Below are 22400 nucleotides of genomic sequence, written 5' to 3'. Positions count from 1 at the left end.
TTGAAAATTTTGAATATTATTGAATTACTGGTTATATAGTGAAAATCAAATTGTTCAATTTAACAAATTCAAGTTTGGTCAATAATATAAGAAATAGAAAAAGACAAAAAAAACATGAATTGAATTTGGGATTATCTACCAATGAACATACTAGACACATAGTATGATGCATCACACTTTAATTCAATATCTCTTATATGCGATAGTACGAGTTTATCTTTTATCAAGAACACGAAATTACTAGAAGAAGAAGAAAACGATCTGGTCAAGAACACATGGCAGTTTTTTTGTTTTGTGGCAAAATCGTTCAAAATGTCCATTTTACAAAATAACTTTTTTCGTTATTTACTTTTAAAAGTATAATTTTACGTCACCTATAAATTCACATGGATTAAATTTGGTCTCTACTTAGATTTTTGGTTAATTTTTTATTAGAATCCATCACGTGCCTTCTATGTGAACATTTTAAAGGGTAAAACTGTTAAATTAAATTTTACATAATTCGGTTCATAATCTCTCGTATTTCACAAAATGAAATTTTTCATGTTTTATATTTCACAAAATAAATTTTTTCATCCCTCATATTTTACAAAATGAATTTTTTCATCTCTCAATGATCATGTATACGAATAATTTTTTAATCCATGTATATATCTATTTGATTTTACCTATAAAGTATGAATAGCATGTAATATATCTCTATTTGATTTCGCTTGAACGTATTATTTAGACGGAATCGAATAGATATGGATATGAGTTTTAAAAAAATGTTAGTTTTTCACTCATATTCATTTTCTTTTATTCGAAAAGTGGAAAGAAAAAAGACATTTAATTTTAAATATTATCGAGTGTTTATATCGCATTAAATTTGGACAGAAAAAATAAACAAAGGAAAAGTATGGCAAAAATAAGTAAGTAAGTAGCACTTTCAAATTTTAAAAACAATCACAAGACAGGTAATTTAACTGTTGGCTTTAAAAGTGGTGAGTATAAATTTTGAACTCAAATTGCAATTTGTTAGCATAACTATAGAATGCGAATTAGCACCAATTAATTAGATGTCCTTAGTATACAATTCAATAAATGAATTATTACCAAAAGAGAAAATGGCACAAATATTGGATAGATTCACATGGTGAAATGAAATAGATATATATATATAGGTTTAAAACAAAATTGTTAGTTTTAAACTCATGTATATATCTATTGAATAGTATGCGTATAACTACAATTAGTTTGTTTATGTGAAATAAAATATAGATATATTACATATTATTCGTACTGTTTGGATGAAATCAAATAGATATATACATAGATTTTTTTTAAAAAAACTACTCCTACACATAGTCAATGAGGGATGAAAAAATTCATTTTGTGAATGTGAAGAACGAAACCATTCATTTTGTGAAATGTGAGGAATGAAACCATTCATTTTGTAAAATGTGAGAAACTATGAATCAGATTATGTAAAATTTAATTTGACAATTGTGCCATTAAAAAATGATCACATGCAAGACACGTGATGGATTCTAACAAAAAATCAGTTGGAAACCTAAGTAAAGACCAAATTTGATCAATTTAAATTTGTAAAAAACGTAAAATTATACCTTTAAAAGTAAGGGATAAAAAATATTATTTTATAAAATATGAAAGACATTTTTAATGATTTTCCTTTTGATATGCACAATTAACTTTTACATGTCTAAAAGATTTTCACCCAAAAAAGGGTTAATTTCACAAACCTCCCATGAGATTTTTCACAAGTATAAAGAGCTCCCCTCAGGTTTTAAAAATTATATATACCTTTCATCTTTTACTGTTTAGTAACAATGTAGGTCCAAAAATTAAGATTTTCTTTCAAAAATTCTAAACTGCCCTTTTGTACAAACTACGAAAAATAAATATAATATACTCAATTATTTTCTTCCACACTTTGCAGAAATCAACAAGTCAAATCTCTAACAACTATCTAAACATAAATTCTGAAATCAAGTAGCCATTCAAAAGATCCCAAATTATATATATAGTATCAATACTTGTCACGATAAAAAAACATACAAAACTCCATTGACAACCAATTTTATACTTCAAATTAAATATCAATACTCCAATACCTATTCAATATAAGCTAATTTGATCTAGAACTATCATTACAACTTTCATATGTCCTTAAAAATATTAATATCTCAAAAGTAGAGAATAAATTCTACCTCGATAATAAAATTGTAATAAAAAATTTATAATTCAATGAAAGAAATCATTATGTAATTATTAACATTTTATAAACAAATTTCATAACAACAAACAAAATATGACAAATTTCACATCTTTAGTTATTCTTTCTATTTCAATCATCAATTTCATTATTTATTTCTCTATCACTGCAAGTCTCTTCATATTCTTCTAATTTAACACATAATCTACTCCTTTTGTAGATTTTGTAATTTTAATTTGCTAATATCCACAAAACTAAAGATAATAAAAAGAGGTTATATTAACTAGAAAATGAACAAGAGACAAAAAACAGATATTTTTTTAGGTTTTGTAAATTTACTACCTTAAATTTAAAATTGTCTACTAAGAGGAGGGTATTATAGGTATTTTACTATATCAAAGAAGGTAAGTACAATTTCTTAAACCTGATGGGAGCCGAGTGAAATTGTTAAAAACCTCAGGGAAGGTTTTTGAAATTATCCCCCCCACAAAAATGATTTTGTTATAAAACTAATAAAATACTGTTATATGAATTGAGATATTAGAGAAATGAGTAGAGAAATGGATAATGATATTCTTATTATTCCAACTAATACAAGGTCTTTCCAAAGGGTGTCAATGTAACTCTATATATAGGTACTACAAAATTAAAGGAATATCAATCATATTAAACACCCACTATTACAAGAATATGAAAAAACTTATGAAACGGTTTCTCCACTACATGAATAGATTTGTGGATTGTAACTTCTATACATAATATAACCATAAATTATGAATTAATTCTCTTGGAAATACAAAGGGACATCCACACTTTAAATTGTTTCATAACACTCCCCCTTGGATGTCCATTACACAAATAATATGCCTCGTTAAAACCTTACTAGAGAAAAATCTATCGGGACAAAAACCCTAGTGAAGGAAAAAGAGTACACTATTCCTGTGTATTAATTTCTCCCCCTGATGCAAACATCATTTGAGATCTTTTAATCGTCGCATTCCAATATTCTTCAATTACACTGAGATATAGTACTTCAGGACAAAGTGTCTCTTCATCTTTCTCTTGCGGTCTAAAAGGATCCTTATTAGGATCTAATGATCTGACGACCATTGGAGTACTTGATGTATATGTTTTATTTATATAAAATCGCTTTAATACCTTCTGGGTATATGCAGTTTGGTGGACAAATTCCACTTTTCAAATGCTCAATTTGTAAACTAAGGCAGAATTTTTTTTTTACAAAATCTTTAATCTCAAATTCTTTCTTAAAATATTTAATAGTATTTTGAATCTCTTCAAGAGTTCCAATCAAATTTAAATCATTAACATATACAGCAATTATCACAAAATTTAATCCATTTTTCTTGATAAAAACACATAGACATATTGGATCATTGGTATCCAAATATTTGTGAAAATTCTTGGGCTACTTGCTTTACACCTTCAGGTGTTTGGACTTCTTTTCTTTTAACCAATAAATTCAATTTAGATTGGATCGTATCTTTCCACTTTGAACAATTATTTTTATACCGACATTCATCAACCAATATAGATTAATGATCCTGATCAACTTTTATAATATCAAGTGCTACATTTCATTAGAGTCCAATTAAATTTTCTATGATTTCATTCTCTTCAGGAGTTGGTTCTTTAGGAGCAACCTCTTCAAGAGATTGAATTTTGTCATGACATTTATTTAATTTTTTGAGATATTTGAAATCAATTTATGCCTTATTTAGATAAGCCGGCCTTAAATTTATTTGTAGCACACGTGTATGTCCTTTGGAGATATCAATTTTAACCAGAGTATTTTCTGCAGGAATAGTTGATTTAATTACTCTTCTAGAGTCAATAAATATATCTGACAATTGATTTGCAACTTTCTACAAATGAAGAATTTCTTGAACTTCTAGTTCACATTATTTTGTATGAGGATCGAAAAAAACTAATTTTTCAGATGATTTCCTTTCGGTTGATTTCTTCCTCTCCCTAATGTCGGGAATCGTAACTCATCAGAATAAATAAATCATTCAATATATCACCCATCAATATTTTACGATATTTAATCGTAAAAGGTGATTCATACCCGACATAAATTTTAAATTTCTTTTGGAGCCATATATAATATAAAGGGAGTATGTATAAATACTTGTCGACTCTCAAATATTTTCACTTTTGCCAAATCATATATCCATTGGAATCAGTAAACTTCTGGTTTACTACAAGTGATGATTATAAATCAAATGAGAATGAAAACAACTATATCGATAACTATTTCTCTCTCGAATGATTATTATAATATAATTAACCTTTATCTCACTTGATTTCTAAACATGATCTCTATTATTGTCTCATTTAGTATCTCAATTTGATATCCATTTCGATGGATATTCAAATTCAATAAATTTTTCGAAACATGATAAAAAGTAATGCTTTATTTATCATAAACTTTTCTCCTATGGGAAGACATATAACAGTGGTTCTTCTGAAATTTTCAATCACTTAAGCACTACCACTGATTGTGTTTGTCTCTTTTGTTGAAAAATAGTGTATATAGTAGCATTTATTAGCGAGACACATATCCTTGTCACCATAATTCTTATGGGACAAATATTATCACCATAATCCTTTGATCCCAAATGTTTAATATCTATTTCTTCTTCAGGAAGAAAAGCTAATTAAATCAATCATCATACACTTTCAGGGTGTTTAAAGAAATTGGCCATGTGAAGATTATAATTTTGATTCGTCAAATGTATTTCGAGACATTTATCTTCAGGATCATTACTTTCTTGTCCTTATCATTATTATCCCATTTCAAGTGATAACTTTTTCTCTTGTCATGATAAAATATATATTTATCAAAATCATAGTCATGACAACAACCATAACTAATAAATTGAAATTTAGTCGCATTCACTTCTGGGAATGGACTATAATTAGCATGCAATAAGTACAAAATACTTTTCAAAATTTCTCTTAATATTGCTACTACAGGAGCATATTCGAGAAATCAATTGTGGAGAGTATCATTTTTAATATATCTTATGAGTAAAATTTTCTCGACACAATTTTAATTGAGAAGTAATTCTGAAAATTGCACAATTATGTTCTTGTAGCCACAAGTAAATTTATCATACCAGGTTTTTGAAATAATGATCATCTTCTAGTGGCCAAATATTTTCGTTAAAGAACGACAATCTTCAGGTGGTCAAATCTTTTTCTTTAAGTATTTTCAAAGGACAAGTGAATCCTCAAACATAATTGATTTTCTATAATAGTATCAGAATATAAGTATTTATAACAAATAATTATAAAGATAAATAAATAGAATTAAAAGGAGAAATATTACCTCAAAGATGTCAAACAATATATGTTTGTGTTTAGTGGTTGTTCAACAGTAGGAACCTGTATTTTGCGATAATTCAAATATTAGCCATAAGAAATTGAAAGAAGCTTGTGGGTCAGAAATTTACCTCAGAAGTTACTTGAAGAAATGCAGACAAAATTTTGACAAAATCTCCTGTTTCACATTTGTTCAAGGTAGAGCCTCCGTTTTCACCTTTTGCTCAAAAGTAGAGATTCGTGCTGATAATTTGTTATAAAACTAATAAAATACTATTATATGAATGGAGATATTAGAGAAATGAGTAGAGAAATGGAGAATGATATTCTTATTATTCCAACTAATACAAGATATTTCCAAATGATGTCAATATACCTCTATATATATGTATTACAAGATTAAAGGAACATCAATCATATTAAACATCCACTATTACAGGAATATGAAGAAACTTATGAAACGGTTTCTCCACTACATGAGTAGATTTATGGATTATAATTTCTATACATAATATAGTCATAAATCATGAATTAATTCTCTTGAAAATACAAAGGAACATCCACACTTTAAATTGTTTCATAACAGATTTTCTTTTTGTTCTGCTAAGACGTCCGCACTCCGCACAAGTAACTTTTACATGGCTAAAAGATTTTCACAAAAAAAAAAAAAAAAAAATCATTTAAATGGGCAAAAAAATTAAAAACAAAATAAGGCTGTAACAGGGGGGTAATGTTGGATTCACGCACAGCCAGTCCCTGCATTTTGTTGCCGCAAAGGTCCACTCAATGGGCAGACGCTAATTGGACTCTTGACTGTAGAACCCCCGGCCACGCCCCATTTTGCTCATCGGAGGAGAGCCGGAGATCGGCCCGATCCACCATCCCCATCCGCCGCCAAATCCTCCCCAGGCCCTGATGGACTTCCACCACGGACCCGTTGGATCCCCTTCCTCATCCACCTCTTCCACCGAGATTAACCCATCTAACTCCACTTCCTTCAACCACCAAAACGGTGGTCCTGCTCCCCACCGCAACGCTGCCGGAGCAAATAACTCCGACCCGATGCACTCCTGGTGGGAGTCCATATCAAAAGCCCGCACTCGAATCCATCTCCTCTCTACTCTTCTCCCCGAAACCTCCTCAGTTCTCTCGTCCCTCGCCGACTCCGACCGCCCTGCCCGCTCCCTCCTCCTCTCTTCCGCCGCCTATTCTTCCATCTCATCTTCCCTCTCCTCCCCTTCATCCGGCTCCGGCGACGACTCTCTTTGCCAGTGGCTATACGACACCTTCCTCTCTGCTGACCCCGAACTCCGCCTCGTTGTCCTCTGCTATATCCCTCTCCTCTCCTCCCTCTATCTGTCCCGCATCCACTCCTCCTCCACCACCTCTGCTATCTCCCCCACCCCTAATCTCGCCGGCTTCGAAGCTGTCCTTCTCGTCCTCTACTCATCTGAAGTTAAAGCTCGTTCGGGTAAACCCGTGCTCATTTCAATCCCTGATCTCTCTCAACCTTCTCTTTATCACTCCCCTCGAAATCCCCCTTCGAATAAATCGAACCCCATTAACAATAACCCCTCGTCTCGGCCTCTAGTCGGCGTTCTATCGCCTCCTCTCGAACCCCAGATGGCGGTGAAGTCTACTAAACGAGCCTCCATTGTAGGCATTGCCCTTGATTGTTATTATAAGCAGATCTCGCAAATGCCCAATTGGTCAAAGCTTGATTTTTGCATATTTTCGGCAGATTGGGCAGGTCAGGATTGCCCTTGTAAATCTGATTTCGATGATTTTACTGCCCAAAAACCTGATAATTTTACTGAAAGTAGCAACGGGCTTTCGGGTGACTCGAGGGGTCATAATGAGATTGAGGATGTTGTGGAAGAAATTCGGCATTTGCGAATTGAGGGGAGGGACAAGGAGTTGAGGCCACAGGGGGTGAGAATTCCGCTGCCATGGGAGTTATTGCAGCCGGCATTGAGGATTTTGGGGCACTGCTTGCTGGGGCCTTTGATTACAGAGGATGTGAAAGATGCAGCTTCAGTGGCAATAAGGAGCTTGTATGCTAGGGCCTCCCATGACCTGAACCCGCAGGCCATTTTGGCGACTAGGAGTCTGATTCAGCTAGATAAGAGGGCGCGCGAGGCTGCTGCTGCTGCTGCAGCTGCAGCTGCCAGTGCTACCTCCAATGCTAATACACCCAGTAAGGCTAAAAAGCCTGAGATCCTTTTGGTTTCTAAGTGATATCGGAAGTGAATGAGATAACTTGCTTTAATTCTTGAATGTGAGTTTGTATGTGGAATTATGTAGGTATAGGTGTAGATTATACGCGAGTAAATGATTGTTGGTATGAGTAGCTTATTTTGAACTTGGAACTTAGCCTGAAAGTTGTGTATCATTATTATTGTGATATGAATAGGTGTTCCAATTGCTTATATTTCGACTTAATGTCCTTGTGTTTCCTGGTTAATGTTTTCCTGTTTGTTCAGAATTTAGATTCTTGGTTCTGTTCTTCGTGCGTTGAGAAAATTTCTCTCTTTTAACTCGATTGTGTTTAGAAAATGTGTCAAGACATCTATTAATCATCAGTTTTTTTTTTCTTTTCTTTTTCCATTTGTTGTCTGTGTTGCTGTTCCATATTCACTTGGGATTTAGGTTTGAGGTAGGTGCATTGTTCGGGCAGAAACTGCACTGACTACCGGTAAGCTACGTACTGCATTTGTGATGACAATTGAGATATGCTAATTTGGGACTTTAATTTATAACTTTGAAGTTGGGAGATTTGCATCGTATTCTGTGTAAGTTATTGGTAGCCACATTCTGCTTCATGGTGGCTTAGTGCTTTGCTGCGCCCCTCCTCTAGTCTTTCAGACTTCAGGGAGTGCAGAAATTAAATGCTAGTAAATGATTGTGAACTGGTAGGATTCCAATTGCTTTCCTCTTTGGCCCTGCTCTGTCCTGTTTTCCCAGCTCCAGGTCAAGATCAAGGTTCTACCATTCAGGAAATGTAATTGATTGATCTGTATGCATTATCTGGACCACTTTCTTTATGTTTTAAGTTCTTTTTTTGTTTTTGGGTAGTTCATCTAGAGTGATTAGGGATTGCTGTAATTAGAGGAATATCTGCCTTTGGATATCAAATTGCATCTTCTACCTGTCTTGAGAGGGGTGGAGGAGGTGCTTCTCACGTATTTATCTAAACTCTTCTGAGGAGAGAAGCAGTCGCTTGATTGACGGAATAACCTTTAAAACCTTTCTGCATTAAAAATGTAATATGGCAATCTTCAAAGTGCTTTTATGAGTTGCACTTGCAGAATGACGTTTCATTGCATAGCCTCGTTGACAAGCCAACGATGACTTACAAGTTTCCCTACTGATTTGATGGAGTAATCTCCTATTTGTATATATTTATTCCTACGCAAGGACTACAGTTTCCACTCTGGATTGGATGATTTGGTCCAGATGCTCTTCTTCAGCTTCCCATATCTGAGGCAGGGCTTCTTTGATATTGTGGATGCTACTCAACGCATGGTCAGCACCAGGAACAAGGTTGGAGCTCCCCACCTGCATCATTATTAGCTCACTTATTTTAATGCTGTTAAGGATCAACTGGTTTCCTTGGGAGTAATACTTTAGCAAGAGAGTATCCTAGTAAATAACAGTGCTGTAATCAATTTCAAAAGATGCAATAGTAGCATGATAGGCTAGTGAAGAAACTTACTATTACGGTACGAAGTCCAGCTAATTTTGCAGAAGCAATATTTCGAGCACTATCATCAAAAAAAATCTGAGAAAAAAGGACAAAAATTAGTCAATTGATCTATCTTCGCTGCACCAAGAAATTTAACTTCCATTTTAAACGAAGACAACTGCAGCAAAAATCAACAATATTTCAGAACTTACAGTTTTGTTGGGGTCAACGTTTGCAATGCGAATGGCAGCTAGCATCGACGTTAGAGAAGGTTTACAGAGAATTTGCTGCTTCGCCATGTTAAATATGGTCTTGCTCTTTGTCTCATCATTGATGGCGTCTCCAGAGATTGTTGTTTCGGAACTGTCATTGTCATCATCCGGCGTTCCATTGGCGTGATCAGCAGAAGGTGCCACCGGAGGTGGTGGATTGAGGGTTTCAAAGCATATCACACCTTCAAAACAATCTTCCAGACCCAACCTACTCAGCACTTGAGCTGCGTGTGCTTTGTCAGCGTTGGTGAAAATCTGATTAAGCCCACCAGAATTAAACGCTCATTATTTTTGTTTATTGTGCTTTTGTTAGGCAGAGCAAAAACTATTAGTACAGCAACAGCTTTGACATACTATTTTGCGCTGTGGCATGGAAAGCAGAAGATTCCTTAATATTGGATCAGGTTTGAGTGCATCATAGGGCAATCTCCCATGAACATAAGCATGAAACTCATCGTTGTCAAATTCGTAACCAAGATCCTGTTACAGGTGACCAAAAAAATTCCCCTAAGCAGTAGCATACTTTCATCATCAGCTATAATAGGCAGAAGCGCTAGTAATTTAAAAAAGAGTCTGTCTACAAAAAGTGACGATAAACCACGATATTACTAAATCACGCGTTACTAAAGGGTAGATATAAATATGAGAATCCTTAAAATTATGGAGGTCTATTGGTCAGTCGTAACGTCGCTAAATATAAAATTTTTATTTAAAAAATCTTAGCCGTAATGTGGCTTAGTATAGAATTTTCCTTTTAAAAAAATCTTAATGCTGATATCATGAATGATTAATTCAAATAGTTTATTAGTTATATGTAAGAATATGAATGATTAATGATAGTTAATTCGTTATTTAAATTCTACTTTCGGAATTACATATATATCTTTAGTATTTTAAGCTATTTGGACAGTGATGACAACTGTACTTGAGTATTTTACTACGTACCTTGAGACCTGCCATAGTAGTCCCACATTCCTTGTACAAATCCAAACACATTTTTGGCACCTCAGTTTCTTCGATTCCCAGGTGATGCAGCATGAACTCTGTTGTCGTTGTAACAAAGGCATGATCAAGAACATGTGTAGAAAGCCACTAGAAGTAGTTCAACGTAGAGTGACAGAGAGGGGTTTTTTTTTTTTTTTTTTTTTTTTTTTGAGTAAGTTGAAGTTCTTGAATTCAGAACTTCTTATTTATAATTTCTCCCGTCTTACCATCCAATCCAACCCTCCATCGAGAGAGGGGTTAATTAAGTTCACTATTTTTTTTTTTTTTTGGTATTTTGTAAATTCGCAGCTTTGTGTTCATTGAACAATATCATTAACACTGAAATTCGTAACATGAATATACATCCAAGTACACAACCATGCAAGTTTAGCACCACCATTGATAATACTGAAATAGCATACTCAGAAACTCATCCATAGACTTCTGGAACCGTACCTTCTATATTCTTGCGGCAAGCCAAGTTAAGACCGGCGCTCAAAGGATACAATGTATCATCCATATCTGACAACAACATTCTCGACACCATCAATCATATGTTCCAAGTATAACCTATGTTCCGTTGGCCTCTACCGACCCTGCGTGAAATCATATTATTTTTTTTCTTTTCTTTGCTTTTCATAACTACTGTCGACCCCCCAGATTTTGCTTTTCATGAATTTATGCACTCAAATGTGCCTTACCCATTACGTTTTTTTTTTTTTAAAATGTGTTTTCTTCAGGCCGCAGGTCAGGAAAGGGAAGAGAGAGAGAAAGGGGGGAGGAAGACAGAAGGACAACTGATACTATAAAGACAAGTTTGAGAAATTAGGAACTTTCATAAACTTTTAATTTCTATTCTGACTATTCTTTCCTCTACGTATGAAAACTTTTAATCGGTTATTTCTGCATATTCGAAACGAGAGAAAACAATTCCTCCGGGTTTTCATTTCCTACGACTATAGCAATAGCACGATCTTACCAAAGAGCAAGCACTCATATTTGGCTCCACTGGCATTGGAGCTCCGCGCACCCACAACTTCCATTAGGATTTCTGTCAAACTGAGCTGCACAAAATTTTTCAGCTGTGATCAGTAAACGGGTACATCTCCAAAACAATACCAATGAATATTTTCGCAAGAACTTGCTTTGGCTGAAGAGAAAAAAAAAAGACGCAGTTATATAACTGGCGATTATTTACCTCAAAATACAAGAAATGGAGCTCAAAACGCGGAATTTCTGGGGTTCTTTGCTCTATTGCAGGTTTTAGTATTGGCCTGGGCTATATGTATATATATATATATATGCAACAGCACAGCGGGAATCCATATACCTTCCTTCACCTTCCTGACGGTACATATTCTGTTATTGGCCTTACTCCATAACTAATGGGTCCATGCATAAATCCATAAAAGGAGAAAAATGACAAAAGGGGATATGTCACGGCATTATTCCATATTCCCTACAGGCCCCACCACAGATTATCACACTCCCCTACTTATCATACCTTTCTCTTGTAAAGCAGCAGAAACTCGACGGGCAAATGTAAATCTGCAGGAACTTGTACAAGGGAGGAAGGCTACATGATTGAGTAACACTACACAGTGTCAGCCAAGAGGCAGCTTGGGGTCCCAAATTATATGTGACCACTAGACAATACCATATGCAAGGTAGTGGCCTGGTAGGTTTGTATAGGCTACATTATAAAATAACAAGTCAGGTGGGTTACACAAGGAATTAATATTGCATTCATCGTCATGACACGAAGTTGGGATTCTTTTTTTTTTTTTTTTCTTTTAAATTCTAAGTTGGGACTTTAGGACTACTTAAAGGATTAATCTTCTTATACACTAACACTGATCACTGATAGTGTGAGTGTATATATTAGGGGGAGTTCAATAGTCCCTTTGGAGGTATTATACCGATAAGATTAAATTCACCGTTGGATATTAAACAAGATTTATCAATCCTTAGATTATTTGAAGAGTATAAATTACTAAATAATGTGACAAGATGTAAGTGGATTAAAATCATGGGTACCATACCCAAAAGGAATTGTAGCATTTTCCATATATTAGTAGGGTTGGACCTATGTCATATATGCAGAATTTAATTTTCAAAATTAAATTAGACAAAATTATTCAAAACATCCTTCATATTTCATTACATATCTTTTTTCGTCCTTTACTTTTAAATTTGTAATATTACATCCATTACAAAATCAATTTGACAAAATTTAGTTCCAATTTAGATTTTTGACTAATTTTTACTCTGAATCTATCACGTAATTCACATATGAACATTTTTAAAAGCAAAAGGTAAGATTCCAGTTGTATTTGAATAAATGACTCAATCTATATTCATTTTTATTACAAAAAAGTTAGGAATTGACATGAATTATATTCAACTTTTCTCCTAAAAAAGTGGTCATATTCATTTTTGCTGCTAAAATTATGGGATCTAACCTTTTTGACATAAAAAATGATTACATGTGGATCGCGTAGTGATTTTAAGTTAAGAAATAGTAAAAAACTTAGGTTGTGGTCAAATTTTACTAAGTTGAATTTATAAAAAAACATAAAGTTAATATTTTAAAACTGAAAGATAAAAAAAAATTCATACATTTCGAACAATTTTCTTATTACATTATATTTATTTGTTATGCATCCAAACTCGAAAGTGTGTACATTGTCTAGAAAATTAATCTCTAATGATGCCTGAATAAAATCATCTGATCCTGAGTAGACTAGATCATTCGCAAGTGGGCAGCGAATGCTCCAAATTCAAGTTGCGAAACAAGCTCTCCACCACACAAGTGTCGTCCGACAAAACAAGTGGTTCAGGATTTAGGATGGACTGCGAGAATAGTAGAGAGTTTTGTTGTTGCAGAGCATTACAAAACTTTTTGCAGGGTCATGTTACGTCAGGGCCCATCGCCTACCACTGGAAACTGGAATACTGTCGAAATTGAGAATATTAAGAATATAATTATTCTTCTGGAGGTGGAGGGTCGTTGTTTTTGCCTCCGGCGGCTCATCTTCTATGCCTTCTTGATTTGATTGTGGAGCAAGATCTCAAACCTAAAATGCCGTCATCATCCACTAAATTTAAAACAAAGAAGACGGAAAGAAGTATTTTATGCAAGGGCGGACAAGGCAGCAACTAGGTGCAATTACACCCACCAGTTGAGAAGCACTAGAGTTCCGTTGTTCTCGAAACTGGTCCTTCCTGCGGCCAGATTCCATAGCAGATGGAGTCTCGTCTAGTAAACGCAATTCCATCAATTCTATCTAACCTTTCAACATTTCTTTGCAGGGTTATTACATTTTGTACCTTTAGGTAACAAAAAAGGTAGGCTGGATACTTGGATGTCTCGCTCCTTTTGGGTAGTTCGATTGGTCACCTACCCTCCTTAGAAAGCATTGTCCATCTCCTCCATTAGGGTTCGAGTCCCAAGGTTAACGTGTACGAGAGTATGGAGCATCTCCTCTCGGACCGCAGGGGGATTAGTCGGGTCAAAAGCTCGGATATTCTTTGTGTCTGAAAAAAAAAAAAAAAAGATACTTGAATGTCACGTTTTATGTAAATTTGAATATTTTCTACCAAAGTATATATAATTCAGGGAGTGAATGACAAATTTTAGAGTTTTAATGATAAGTTCCACCCTTTTTTTTGGTGTACTTATCCTATTAATCTAAAGGCACAAAGTAGAAATTAACAGAGTTGGTTGGGTATATATATATATATCTCCTCTTACCATCCTTATTCGACCGTCGGATTCCCGGAACTCCGGATATTGTGCAAGAATGATGTTGCTAGTATATATAGGATGGGAGTATATATTCTAAAGAATTTTTTCGCTATATTCCATGCTTTCCCACTGCAGGTGGGAATAAATGCGTTTGGTTTTACTTTTAACTTGCATATCATTCTCAAACACAAATTCGTACTTATCGTCAAAAGATTCATAGTAAGCAAGTTCTATCGTGGATAAGGAACGGCACCACTTCATTTATGAGCAATACCACATTTACAAGTTAAAGCGTTGATTAGTATCATATCCTTAAAGAAAGAAGATAGGTTAAATGGTTATCACGATTTTTTTTTTTAAAATTTACTTTAAATTTTTTTGAGAAACATTAACAAATAGCCTTAAGTGCAGATGGTGGCCTCACTTATTGTCTCAATTAATCACCACCAACTTTAGTGTCATTATTGACAAGCTTAATTAGTAGGGTAAATGACAAATGACCCCTGTGATTTCATATGTTGCCACATGACACTCCAAACATTTCAAAATATTCATTTCACTCCTCTATGATTTCATGTAAAGTGAAAAGTTAACGGAAAAAGAATTTATGTAATGTCGTTAGTTAAAATTCCAAAAATGCGTTTACTTAAATGCTAAGTCAAACAATGGTTTAACCATCTTGTATAAAAACGATAAAGAAATTATGTGAAAAAATGCAAAAATCGCAAGAGAATATAGTGGATATTTATGCAAACTATAGTGGGATTAAATATATGTTATGATTTCATCACACGCACTTGTGTAACGTGTTTAGTACATAATTGCCGTTACTGATTGTACATTCTGTTCATTTTCTACTTACATAAAATCACAGGAGGTCATACGACTATTTCGAAATCTTAGGGGATCATCTAGCATTGTACAAATTTGCAAGGCGATATATATAATTTAACGCCCTAATTAGTATTATCCCATGCACAGTTGCTTCCTTCACCAATTAACCGTTTCTTCTACTCATAAATCTTCATAAACCGAGGTATCGTAACCTTACAGTAAAAATGACAGCTCTTAACCAAGTTTTGCTACCTCATGATTAATGGAAAATCATGGTGATTAATTGCAGCGCTGCAGCACAAAAGCCAAACCAGCTGGGTACCAAACGCCCAAATGCGCGCAGGATTTTCTCGTACGATTTGCATCGTGAAAGAATTCCTTTAAAGTTAAACCTCTCCCGGATTTTCCAGCCCTGCTTGTGATATTTTGGTGCATATTACTGAATCATCCACATTTCGACACTATTCCAGGTGCTGCCTTGCTTGGAACTCAAGTTTTTTACCAAGTTTGTCTGCTACAAGTTTTTTAAAAACTTTATCTACGGTAATCTCAAAAAAAATTTTCAAAGTTTTTAAACTATACACTTCAAAATATTCAAAAATCTACATATTTCAAAATTTTTTTTAAAAACTTCTACAGTAAATTACAGTAAAATTTTAGATAAATTCCCAAAAGACGCACATTCCAAACAAGATCGTACCAAGAAGTCCGGGTCTATATGGCGCCTTAAAAATTCTCCGTTATAGACACAGCAGACAAAAAAAAAAAAAAAAAAGACACAGCAGACAAGAGAAAGATAATATGTTCCACCTAGTCCGTTTCTACTTTTAGAATTCATTTTCATGACGGAGAAAAAAAATAGTGACTTTAACCATGAAGGCAATATAGGATTTGGGATAGAAATCATACTGTCAATGCTGAATTCTTCGTCAACTTCAATCCTTCAGTGTTTAAATTCTTCTCTCCTTACCCGCTTCTTAAATCATACTTCTCCCTTGCTGAAAATAAATTATACAAAAAAAGAAAAGGTCCATCATTGTTTACAATGTAGAATCTCGATCCATAATCCTATATTCGGACTACATTTCCAACTTAAAAGTCACATCGAGGTCATCTTCATAAAAATTCTAGCGAGAATCGGATCCAATGACACCGTAACAGCAAATGGAATAGGGTGGAGTAACAGCAAATGGAATATTTTGTGGACTTCTTAAGCTAGAAAAAAGATCAAAAGCGCTTCATCTGAGATCTTAGGATTTTATCTGCTACTCACATTTCCTTAGTATTCGAGAGTTATTTAAGCAAACTTCAAAGTGTGTGTTTAAAGCCTTAAATCCAGTCGGCTACCGCACCATATTCTGTTTAGATAGTTGAACCTTATCCAAATGTACTTTTATCTCTGACAGGTATGATAAAATCGAATTTTTATGAGCTGCTGAGTTTATGAGCTGTAAATTCAGTGGTAGTTTTTAATTTTTATTCCCACCTTTTGATCCTTGAGCCTTCATGCTCATTGTCTGATGATGCATTGACAAAGTCAACGGATTCTTTGTCAACCTCAGTTGACAAAGTTGAAAAAAGGTTACCCACCGAGTGGAATAAACTGAAAAGAAGACGAAAAAGGGATCACAAAAATGTCAATGCATTTTGACATCTTGCATGCCTTTACTTCAATGCTCCAAATATCCAATGCCTTGACTACGAGAAATGGTTCACAGGTATATGAATTATCTATCAACCTTGATAGTTTAAACTCTAACGCGTATTATGTATATACCTTGATAATCCACTCATCCCAACGTCGTTTTCCAATCACCGTCAGATAGCCAATCGAATTGATTTCCCATCTCTCAGTACCGCAAATTTCTGCTATGTTGTCTTAAAGATTTTTACAGGAAGATATGTATAACACTCCATGAGAGAAAATTCCGGATAGTCAATATGTTCCAACATTAAAATTGTAGATACCAGCTCACACTTATGTTGGATCTAGAATTTTGTGGACTTAAATGCTTTAAATGTTTATGCATTTTTCAATGGTATAAATGATTATACACAAAGTACAACCAGTAATAATTTTTGGTCCAAATTATGAAGCCAATACTTAGTTTTTAAAACTTAAAGGCGTTGTAGGTACTGCGATGAAAACATCACAATATTACAAATTATTTCTTGAACCATAACTCGAGGTGATGTTCTTATTCAAGAGCTCCGATTACATAAATGTAATAATTCCAAAAGAAGTGTTTTTACGTACATTGCCGTCTATACTACATGACAAAAAATGGTAGAAGTGTTGACAAAATATTTGCGAATTATTGCTAAAATATTTCAAATTTGATTTCAACGAAAGTACTAGGAAAGCTTTCTTACAGGGACAATGATAGAAAAATATTACTACGTTTTTTGACCCTGTCAACCAAGACTTTCTATTGCACAAGATGTGTACAGTGTCCGATACACAGAAAGTCGTAGATATCTAGATGAGGTACTACATCAAACTCATACTTTTCTTTTCTCATTAGAACCAAAGATTAAATTATTTTCTTCTTTTTCTGGTTAATGTGGATACTTTATCTTCCAATACGCATTATTTCAGCTCTTAAATTCTGGTAAAAGTGTTGCACCTGAAACATATATATTAACTTTTGTGGAAATGATACGTTGGTCGCTTGACCATCTATAACACAGTAATGGGGAGGCAAACCTACGTGCACCTGCAATACCAAAGTTGAGAGAGAGTCCAGTTACAGTAGGACACTTTTTTGTATTTTTGATCATTAATGTCCTCCCCAAATATCCCCTATAGTTAGTGAGGGATTCAGGGTTCTTGTAACCCAGTGCCACTACTTTTTTTATGTAACTATCTTTTATTACCAAAAATAAAATCTATAACAAAGTAATTGTAGCTAGCTTCACAATTACAGTTTTGGAATCCCAATTCAGGGCTACAAAAGATTTGCAAAAATCAGTAGCTCAATTTATAGCCGAGCAGACTTTGCGAATTTCACCATCAGTGCCTGTCTTAACACCAATGCTACTCATCTTCACCATGGACCTTGCAAACTCCACACTGAACGTCAAGCCAAGCAAGCCTCTTATCCCTAAAAATCGTTGCACAAGGGTTCTGGTGGAGGGATCTGTCCACAGCATTTGATCTGATTCTAGGATACCCCGACCACTCTGAAGATTTCCGAAGAAAGAGTTGTCGAACCTGTTTTCACTGCCGGTGTCTAGGGCCACACGCTTGGAGGCGTCACCATTTGCCGGACAAAGTGACTGAAATTGAGAAAGAAAAGAGGGACTGATGGAAGGGTCAACCGTCACGCTGGAATTGAAGTTGTACATTCTGTACTGGGCGAATTGGCAAGCTACTGTTCCAATCGTATGTCCCCCTAATATTGCAAACATATACACATTGTTAGCTTTTCTAAAATGCTCGTTGACAAGGAGCCTAGGAGTACTGTACTAGGAATATAATCAATATGGGACGCTACAAGCATTTTTCCGGTGGCAGATACTTACATAGACTCGTGTTCCCTGTGGTCCAAAATTTTGAACTATATTATTTTGTGTAAATTGTCAACAAATTATATCCTCTGAAAAGGTATAATTACTCGAATTTATATTCGACTGGATCCACGCAAGTACTTTTCCTTGCCTTGGCCATTGTTCTAGAACACGATATATGCTTAGTTACTTACCAACAAGGGCCACGAGGTCTTGTGTATTGAGACCTTTCGCGGCGAACTTCTGCTTTTGAAGATCAACGGAGTCCCTGAATCCCGGCAAATTTGCGGTATCGGATGCTAGTGACACTCGGCCATCTCTTCGTCCTGTTGGCACAGGCCAACCGGGCCCATTACTCTGCATGAACTTCCACGCGTTACACACAATTTCTCATGCAAAATAGATTCAAGAACGATATTGACATATTAATAGGTGAAACTAATAAGAATGTGACAGCATAAAAATAATTAATTTACTTTACCAGCACAACAGAATCACGGGCAGCTAGAGCAAGAATGTCTGCACAAGAAACGACCCCAGGACATGCTTGCTCAAGCTGGCGCTTAGCATCGTCAATCACTTCATATCCTCTTAACAAAAGATTAGGCGGGGCAGTTTTCTCGGTGCCTGCACCGTCAATGAGGATAGAACCGTCGCAGCCCTGGACGAAACAGTCGTGGAAGTGCATCCTAAGTATTCCCGGGGCAATTTTAGGGTTGGACTGAAAATGTGTCCTCACAGTAGATTGAACAATGGATTCAGCTCGAGGGCATGAAGTTAAATAGAACCCAACTCGCGTTCCTTGGCCAAATGCCAAGGTTGCAGCCGAGGCGAACAAAAGAAACAAAAACGTAGAGATTTTGCTAAGGTGGCTAGCTTCCATTTTCACCAATGTGGAAAATTCAAAGACTGGGATAATGAAGAATTATAATTTATATGAACTTTGGAGCTCAAGAGTATTTGAAATTGGCAATGTATACTTAAGCTGCTGTAGACATATATATCTGTATGCTTGTGCGAGTGATGAGGAATGTGCTAGCTAGAGCTCTGGTATTTATATGCAGCAAACGGCAAGCAAATTGCCTGGAGTAGGAAAAAGTAAGCAAAGCCGGCTTGGAGACTCCGGCAATTAGGATTGGAAAGATTTTCAAACTTTGGGTTGGATGAATTGCAGTACAGCTGCCTTTTATTACAAAGATGATGTTTGCCTCGGTTTTGATATTTCTTAATATAGAATTCAGTTGAATCTATTGTATCCGCGTTCTACTTAATTCTGCATGCATGTTGGCTTTCGGTGAATAATTTTGCTAGTTTATTGGGTTTTCACCGCCACGCAGGATACATAATGCGCCAAGGTTCCCTTAACGGTTCTTCTTTGTTTAGGTGCAATGTGTGGAGATATTAATGTAATTTGACCTACCCATTAAAAACGCAAAAAGGGAGGAAGAGAGAATGTGAGGCCATCCGAAGAAAGTACTTCCTGCATTTTCAGCACTTTAATTTGGTCTACATGCCACATACACTGCCACCTAGAGTTCCAATCTAGTTTGGATAAGAACCGTGCTCTTCTTTTTTTTTTTTGTTAAGAAAAATATTGGAATAGGTTCGGCTCCGATCATCATCTAGATTAGAACAATATTTTTGAAACTATAAGTCGCTAATTATAAAAGATATGATCTTTTGTGAGTAAATGATCTGTTGCGAAGAAATGACCAATTATTGTCAATTAAAGCGCAACTTATATTGACAATACAAATCATAGTCGGAGTAGTGGGTTGAGTTGATCAAACAAATGAGAATACCAGAGTCATACTAGGTTGTTTAATCCTTTTTTTCTCCTTCCCGTTTTAGGTGCATTCATGGAATTGAGTGGCAAAAGAAGTACTGATTTTTTTCTCTATTAAATACACAATTTCGGGGAAAAAGAAGGAGTCATACCTTGTTTGGAAAGCAATTTTTTAACAAAAAAATAAAGTTTCAATTATTTTTTTACCTTACATACATCAAATTTTTACAATACATTTTTTTACGAAAACTCTAGAAAATTGCAATCCTTTCCAACAATCGTGGATTATGATGCTAAAGCAGCCGATAGTACAATTAACACTTAACATACCAGGGACAAGTGCTCAACTTCGCGTCGACGATAAGAGTCCATTAATACTTTGGCTGCTACACGTAACATACAAATCGACCACCAAATTACTCCTTTCAATTTGAATTAAAAACTGTAATATATATATATATATATATATATATATGTTTATCATTATTCCATCCAGTGCTAGGGTCGATCGTTTCTAGATCCCGGCCGTCAACTTCTGGGATAATCCAATATGACTTTAGTATACTTTTCTTGCACAACCATATGCCTCTGCATGCCTAATTGTCTTCCACTTCCACGCACCACAATTTCTTTTTTCCCCTTCTTTAGTGTTTCGGTCAAAGAAAAGTATGGCACTTTAACTCTTCCATACCAATAAATCTATACAAAGTCCAACAATAACACAGCTCCTTAGACCATGCACGGTGCACCATGCACCATGCATGTGGTAAGACATCCATATTTTTCACAGTCGAGGGGTTTTAATTTAATGATTAATGTTAAAGTCTGAAAAATTAGAGGTTTTAAATACAAATCTTCTATCCCTTCTTGATGTCGCCATACAGCGAAGGTTCCTCCTTTAGTTGTCTTAGGTTTTTTTTTTTTTTATTGCTAATTTTCTTAGTTTTTAGTTATATACAGAGTAGACATTCTATTAGGCTAATTTTCTACCTACAATAGTGCAATAGTGGAGTTGACTGGCTTTTTCCATGTTTGTGGAAGCTATTTTATTCCATTCACATCACCACTGAGATAATTTTCCACCGAAATTAGATCCCTTATATAAATTTCAGATATAAATTATTTTTTCATTGACTTTCACTTGCATAGTGGGGTTGGCATGCCCCTAAAGAACTAGTCTATTGCTATTCTTTCTTGCATGACTCGTTGATGTCTCTTTTTTCTCATTAAACTACTGCATTATCATTAGAGAAAAAAAAAAAAGTCCATTCAAAATTGGCAACATCTTGCTATGCTAAAGCTTAATTACCCAAGAAAAGTGGAAAAGACTTGCTGCGGTAATTATTTGTAACATTACGCGACTTACCCAAGGTTGAAACTCCAGAACACAGAGAGGTAATTTTAGGTTTTAATCTCCATGTCTTCTTCCCGTTTCTTAAATCTAGATTCTTTTTTGTTAGAAAAAAATTAAAAAAAAAAAATCACACGACTCACCGGGCGGAAGTCTTCTGGTTTTGTCTTCATTCGGTCAGCTGTGGTTCGTTTGAAGCGCGTACCGTGCACAACGCGGTTCTGACTGCTGGGCACGAAAAGTAATTCATCCTAATCCAATCATAATTGGCCAATCATAATCCGTAAGTAGACCCTGACGAGATTGTGAATCATTGAAAAAATGACACAATCCTTTGAGATTGTGAATCATTGAAAAAATGACACAATCAAAGGAAAACTGAACTCTCTTTGGCATTAGGAGCGGATGAATGATTAGTCCAAGTACTTCATAGTAATTTTAAACGTGGAATAGATCGATCGATTTTCAAGACGAAGTAGATGCATACATATGAAATTTATTATGTTATAAACATGAAATATAAGAAAAATTATTTTCTCATCTATAGTGTATAAAACGTTATCAATGAATGTACAATGTAGAACCGAAAACTTATTGGAGATATATTTGACGACCTAAATTAATGTATATAGGGAGGCAATTTACGCACATAAAAATATGCGTGGGAGAA

General features: G+C 34.9%; 3 protein-coding genes across 4 annotated transcripts; 1 reads left to right on the top strand and 2 right to left on the bottom strand.

Annotated features, from left to right (window-relative positions):
• The first annotated feature begins 6288 nt into the window (after positions 1 to 6288).
• Positions 6289 to 7989, top strand: LOC113731689 (uncharacterized). The gene has a single exon (XM_027257072.2). It carries the CDS (start codon positions 6476 to 6478, stop codon positions 7796 to 7798), a length of 1323 nt encoding a protein of 440 aa, XP_027112873.1. The 5' UTR covers positions 6289 to 6475; the 3' UTR covers positions 7799 to 7989.
• Positions 7990 to 8784: 795 nt separating this feature from the next.
• LOC113731690 (uncharacterized protein C24B11.05-like) lies at positions 8785 to 11867 on the bottom strand. Of its 2 annotated transcripts, none has more exons than XM_027257073.2 (8): positions 11700 to 11867; positions 11481 to 11565; positions 10958 to 11023; positions 10463 to 10560; positions 9872 to 9997; positions 9458 to 9772; positions 9276 to 9341; positions 8785 to 9118 (listed from the first exon to the last, which is right to left on the bottom strand). In XM_027257073.2, the coding sequence occupies exons 2-8, from the start codon at positions 11542 to 11544 to the stop codon at positions 8969 to 8971; spliced, it is 885 nt and encodes a 294-aa protein (XP_027112874.1). In that variant the 5' UTR covers positions 11545 to 11565; positions 11700 to 11867; the 3' UTR covers positions 8785 to 8968. The 2 variants fall into 2 exon arrangements, with proteins under 2 accessions (XP_027112874.1, XP_027112875.1); XM_027257074.2 differs by having other exon boundaries at positions 11481 to 11560.
• Positions 11868 to 17702: 5835 nt separating this feature from the next.
• LOC113731688 (cationic peroxidase 2-like) lies at positions 17703 to 19615 on the bottom strand. Its single transcript, XM_027257071.2, has 3 exons — positions 19075 to 19615; positions 18788 to 18950; positions 17703 to 18478 (listed from the first exon to the last, which is right to left on the bottom strand). Exons 1-3 carry the CDS (start codon positions 19474 to 19476, stop codon positions 18060 to 18062), a joined length of 984 nt encoding a protein of 327 aa, XP_027112872.1. The 5' UTR covers positions 19477 to 19615; the 3' UTR covers positions 17703 to 18059.
• Positions 19616 to 22400: the final 2785 nt, after the last annotated feature.

This window comes from Coffea arabica, chromosome 2e, assembly GCF_036785885.1.
Source record: "Coffea arabica cultivar ET-39 chromosome 2e, Coffea Arabica ET-39 HiFi, whole genome shotgun sequence".
NCBI classification, from domain to species: domain Eukaryota; kingdom Viridiplantae; phylum Streptophyta; class Magnoliopsida; order Gentianales; family Rubiaceae; genus Coffea; species Coffea arabica.
The sequence above is the reverse complement of the archived record's forward strand: the minus strand, read 5'-3'. Positions and strand labels throughout refer to the sequence as shown.

Excerpts from the sequence above, each read along its gene's own strand:
- LOC113731689 (XM_027257072.2), top strand. The coding sequence starts at position 6,476 with ATGGACTTCCACCACGGACCCGTTGGATCCCCTTCCTCATCCACCTCT.
- LOC113731690 (XM_027257073.2), bottom strand. The coding sequence starts at position 11,544 with ATGGAAGTTGTGGGTGCGCGGAGCTCCAATGCCAGTGGAGCCAAATAT. Across the intron at positions 9,342-9,457 it reads ACGTTGACCCCAACAAAACT|ATTTTTTTTGATGATAGTGC; the intron begins GTAAGTTCTGAA and ends CTTTTTTCTCAG. Across the intron at positions 9,119-9,275 it reads CTGGACTTCGTACCGTAATA|GTGGGGAGCTCCAACCTTGT; the intron begins GTAAGTTTCTTC and ends ATAATGATGCAG.
- LOC113731688 (XM_027257071.2), bottom strand. The coding sequence starts at position 19,476 with ATGGAAGCTAGCCACCTTAGCAAAATCTCTACGTTTTTGTTTCTTTTG. Across the intron at positions 18,951-19,074 it reads CCCGTGATTCTGTTGTGCTG|AGTAATGGGCCCGGTTGGCC; the intron begins GTAAAGTAAATT and ends AAGTTCATGCAG. Across the intron at positions 18,479-18,787 it reads AGACCTCGTGGCCCTTGTTG|GGGGACATACGATTGGAACA; the intron begins GTAAGTAACTAA and ends TTGCAATATTAG.